Source organism: Myzus persicae, unplaced genomic scaffold, assembly GCF_001856785.1.
Source record: "Myzus persicae strain clone G006 unplaced genomic scaffold, MPER_G0061.0, whole genome shotgun sequence".
Taxonomy (NCBI): Eukaryota; Metazoa; Arthropoda; class Insecta; order Hemiptera; family Aphididae; genus Myzus; species Myzus persicae.
In genome coordinates, this window is record NW_019104172.1 from 105194 (window position 1) to 108526 (window position 3333).

At 24.8% G+C, this 3333-nt stretch overlaps 1 protein-coding gene across 1 annotated transcript; it reads right to left on the reverse strand.

Annotated features, from left to right (window-relative positions):
• Positions 1-1906: 1906 nt before the first annotated feature.
• LOC111039609 lies at positions 1907-2495 on the reverse strand. The gene has a single exon (XM_022323190.1). The coding sequence runs from the start codon at positions 2471-2473 to the stop codon at positions 1907-1909; it is 567 nt and encodes a 188-aa protein (XP_022178882.1). The 5' UTR covers positions 2474-2495.
• Between the last annotated feature and the right edge of the window lie 838 nt (positions 2496-3333).

Sequence of the window (3333 nt, forward strand, 5' to 3'; positions counted from 1 at the left end):
CAAATTACATAATTGAATTACTTAAAATTACCAATTACATTTAAAAATTATTTGTATCAAAAAGTGTATAAATTAAATCAAAAAAACAAAAAAACATTAGAAAAATATAGGTACATAGAAAATTAGATGATCCCATAATTTTGATTGCCTTTTAAAAATACTAGTTTTTCGAATTGTTCGTCAGACAAAATTAATAAATAATTGTTTCACAACAAGATAATTGCTTAAACATGTAAAACTTTTATTTTTGTCGTTAAAAAATTGCAATATCTGTAATAAAATAATCTTTCAGTATCGCTACAAATTACTAACCATTACATTTATCAGTAGATAGAATTGATAGAAACATAAACTTTGAATTGTGCAGTTCAATTTTAAATTTATACTAGAAAGTAATTGTTGGTAATTATAAATTACTAATTACACAAATATTATGTAATTAATTATCAATTACAAATTACATCAACATTTTATAATCAATTACCAATTACAAATTACTGAAGTAATTGAATTACTGTAATTGAAAAGTGCCCAACCCTGTTGTATATACTGTATGGCATACAGAGTATGTAAAGAGGTAGGTAATCTGGTACTCTTCAAAATAATGAACAACGTTTTTATAATTAATTGACTAAGACAAAAGGTGACAAAATGTTAAAAAATCCATCTGTTTAAAAATCTATAATGATAATAATAAATGATAATAACAGTAAGCGATATAAAAAACCAAAATTTTGTTGAGTATCATGCATATGTACCTTATTACTTTTTCTACGCGATGAACCCAATAACGAGGGAATATAAAAGTTATAACAAAATATGAATATTTATGTAAACGCACGTGCATTGTCTTATTTAATCATTAAAATCATTCACGCACTCATGCTGTTCAGACTGTTAGAGTGTATATTATAATATGTACCTATGCGTATAAGAAAGACGTAAATTCGTTTTATTATCGATTGTTTTATTTTTATTAGGATCAGATGATTAAATGTATTTATAAATACCATTAAATAATGAAGAATGAATAACGCTCTCCTCTGACATTTGTAAACAATAACTGAAAAAAAATAAAATATTGTAATTAAATTGTTATTAAGTTTCATATCTTTAAGCCAGACATAGTTTGCATTTAGGTATTGAACTCGTATAATAATAACATTGTACATTTTCACTGACATTCTGCTCATGTACTAGTTGGGTGAATATTTTTGTTTTCAAATGCTTTTAGAGACGAAATTATTAAAATTGTTTAATGATATATACAGTGATACTATGCAGTAATTTGATTATGATATTATATCAACACCATGTAAAGATAAACAAATAAGACAACATAGATGATTGACTGATCATTAATGTATAAAAAATGATTTAATAAATAATTAATAATAATTTGCATATTAATATTTCATCTATGTGTTATGTGCTTTGAGAAATTAATTACAAAACACGTATTATAAGTATAAGCCTATAATAGGCTTATTATAAATATATGTAATATTTATAAATATTAAGTCTTATTAGCTATTGTACATTTTTTATAATGAGGTAATAATATTTGCCTGTTGTACCTGTGTAATAAATGTAATAATAATATTATGTAATAGCATTTGATATTCGGTATTAAAGAAATGTAATCACTACATAATGTATATATGTACCTATTGTACCTACCTATCAGTTCTTACGGCTTTTAAACACATAATAATTTGTAAGATTGCTTTGAAAAATGATAGAAATGATTACAATGAATTAATAATATGTGCATAATTAATATACTAGCAATAGTCTGTATTAGGTACTTTATATTTCTCAAATGAATGTATAATAGTATAATAATACTTCAAGTAATTTGAATCTTTTGGTTGGTAGTTTCCTGTTGCATTAAAATTATTACTTATTAAGTACATGAGAACCGTGATGTCTTTTTCGATTTAATTGTTGATCCAATTGCAGTTTTTGGTTCATTTTTATTGTTTTCGTCAAAATATGACATGTACTTTTGATTAATATCTTTTATTTTATTTTTAAACTGTTCATGAGTACATTCATTACATCGTGTATTATTATCAATTTGCTTGTTAGATATACTGCAGCATAAATTGTTAGTGTAATTTTTTCCATGATTTGGTTTGTTTTTTCTTCTGCATGGACTGATGTCATTGACATCGGAAGACATTTTTTCTTCGCCTGAGCCTTTATATTTTGTACGTTTTTCAGAACATGTCATATGAAATTGTTGAGTTTTCTCACATTTTCTACTGCCGTCATCTTTGCTATAGTTGGATTGTGTTTCTATCATTTCAGGTATTGATTGTTTTCCACAGATACAAATGTATGAATAGTTACATTCTGATGATTGAACCTCATTTTTAGCTTTGCATAAAATGTCTTCGATTTCTTTTAAAAGATTGCAAACTTTATTTAGTCTAGTTTTTACTTCTATTGATACTTGTTCAGTGTTCATCGTTATTGCTTTAAAACCTTGAATTCAAAATTGGTATAACTGTTAACAAAAATTTAATTCCAACTGTACTAGCAATATTATTTTGTATTTCGTTTAGTAAACCTAAACTAAGTGTGTACATTTAATAAAAAAAAATTACATAAATTACTTGTGTTGTAAATTGTAATAAATTAAAATAAAAGGAACATTTTAATTGGGAAATTTTTGTTTGTTTATGCGAGTTTGATATATTAGGTTATGTCTAGCCACGTATTATAATTGTCAGGTGTCAAATGTCTTAGGAGATTTTAGTCGAAACTGGAAATAGTAAGGTTCGAAAATCGTATTTATAATACTCGTCTGCATAAATGTGCCTATATAACCGAAAAATTACTTAATGTAATATTGATCGCGATTTGTGATACCTGCAATGGTATTATAGAATATCGTAACATTGTATAAAGAGTAATAGGTAATATTAGCTTACATCATAAATATACAATTATTTTGATTATTAGTTTTTGCTATTGGCAACCAATAAATAATAATATACACGTATACATAATATAATATTATATTACACGAGTGGAATACTGTATGACTTACGTCAAGTTGCGTGATGTAAATGGGCGTGATGTATATAAAAACGACCACACAAAAATCATAAGAAAACGTATATATTATTTTATATTACTGCAGTGAAGTACTAAATTATAATAATAATAATAATAATAATAATATGTCTTTTATATTATTATTGAGCGTGGAAATCGTAAATTTCTTACAATCGATTTTGTACAGTCTTATTATATATACCTATAAAACTATTAATCAATAAATAGATAATATGTATCTATGTACCTGCATACATTTTTATTTGA

What these genes read in the sequence shown, in the direction of transcription:
- LOC111039609 (XM_022323190.1), bottom strand. Translation starts at nt 2,473, where the DNA reads ATGAACACTGAACAAGTATCAATAGAAGTAAAAACTAGACTAAATAAA.